General features: G+C 64.3%; 1 protein-coding gene across 1 annotated transcript; it reads right to left on the reverse strand.

Moving 5' to 3' along the window:
* Window positions 1-80: 80 nt before the first annotated feature.
* On the reverse strand, window positions 81-558 carry EMIHUDRAFT_257178 (hypothetical protein; the record flags this gene model as incomplete). Its single annotated transcript, XM_005764670.1, has 2 exons — window positions 81-89; window positions 349-558. The coding sequence occupies 2 exons, from the start codon at window positions 556-558 to the stop codon at window positions 81-83; spliced, it is 219 nt and encodes a 72-aa protein (XP_005764727.1).
* Between the last annotated feature and the right edge of the window lie 969 nt (window positions 559-1,527).

A 1,527-nucleotide genomic window follows, 5' to 3' on the forward strand; every position in this document is an offset into this window, starting at 1 on the left:
TTGGAGCGAGGCGAGCGCGTTCGGGTCCTGCATCATCGCCGTCGCGAGCTGCATCATCGCCGGGCTCTGCATCATTTGCATCATGGACGCTGGGTCCATGCCGCCCATGCCGCCCATGCCGCCCATGCCGCCCATTCCGCCGCCGGGCGCGCCAAACATGCCGCCGCCGCCGCCGCCACCGCCGCCCATGCCGCCGCCGCCCGCGGCGCCGCCGAACGCGGGCGGGGCGCCAAATATGCCGCCGCCGAAGGGCATCTGTCCGGCCGCCACGGCCGGCGCAGCGGGCGCGGTCGGCGTCGCCGCGGGCGGAGCGCTGGCGGGCGTGGAGGCGGGCGCGGCGCCGCGAACCATGTGGATCATGTGTCCCTCCTCCACGTGGTAGGACTCAAGGCTCTGGCTGTCCTGCAGCACCTTGCCCGAATAGATCAGCCGCTGCTGCGCCGCCGGCACGGACGACGCCTCGGCAATCTTCTCCTTGAGCGCGACCACGGTGTCGGCCGGCGCCGCGTCGATGCTGAGCGTCTGCCCGTTCGAGCTCACTTTGATCTTGACAAGCATTCAAGGTGTGCGGCGCAGCCGATCTCTCTCTCGATGTCTGGGGCGCTGTGGACTGGAAGGACGAATAAGCGGCTTTTCTTTTCCCCCTCGAACCTGGGCCTGGCAACCGTGGCGCGGGGCTCGTCTTCGGAAAGTCGGGTATGCATACACTCACCCAATGAATTGACATCTCCCATGAGTGCGAGTTAGGGCTAGCAGTAGGCAGCTAGCCTGTGAGGAGAGCGTCTCACATGACCCCACACCTGAGTGAGGGAGGGTGTAGAGGATGTAGAGTGTAGAGCGCTGAGAGCTGTAGATAGAGCTCTACATCCGGCGCGGGACGATGTGAGTCGCCTGTATAAGAGCGATGACCGATGTAGAGCGCGATTTTGCTGTAGAGTTTGTTGTACTCGAGTAGAGGCTCTACAGCCAAACCGCCGGGAAGGCAGTGACTCAAAGATGTCGAGCCGCGCTAATGGGGTGTCTCCGAGCTTACTGGAGCTCTGATGGACGGCCCTGACTATCCCTGACACACAGAGAGTCACTCTGACGGCACACCAACAGCAACACCCTAGATAACTGCGTCATGACCAGCCTGCCATGCGTCGCCGGTGCCGCATTCGTCGCTGTGCTTCTTTAGCAGGCGGTGGACTGTCGGCTGCGAGGACGGTCGCATTTGCGCGAGGCGAGGCGAGCATTCAGACGCGTTGCATGCGCCATGACTCGCGCCAGCGCGTGCGGGAGCTCCTGGCTGAGCGTTGAGTCCAGGCGAGTTGCGCTGGCCACTATCGCTACGCCGAGCCGAGCTGACGCGCCGAGGCGCTGGCCAGTCGCAGCCGTGAGGCATGCCACAGCAGCAGAGAGGCACCTGCCACCCATTGGGCGGGCAGACAGAAGGCCAGGGCAGCACTGGCAAGTGCAACGCGCCTCATGTCGGAGAGCGACCGTGCCTCGTTCGCCGCTTATGATGTAGAGTTTGTTGTAGAGATT

Source organism: Emiliania huxleyi (assembly GCF_000372725.1).
Source record: "Emiliania huxleyi CCMP1516 unplaced genomic scaffold EMIHUscaffold_5812, whole genome shotgun sequence".
In the NCBI taxonomy this organism is placed as follows: Eukaryota; Haptophyta; order Isochrysidales; family Noelaerhabdaceae; genus Emiliania; species Emiliania huxleyi.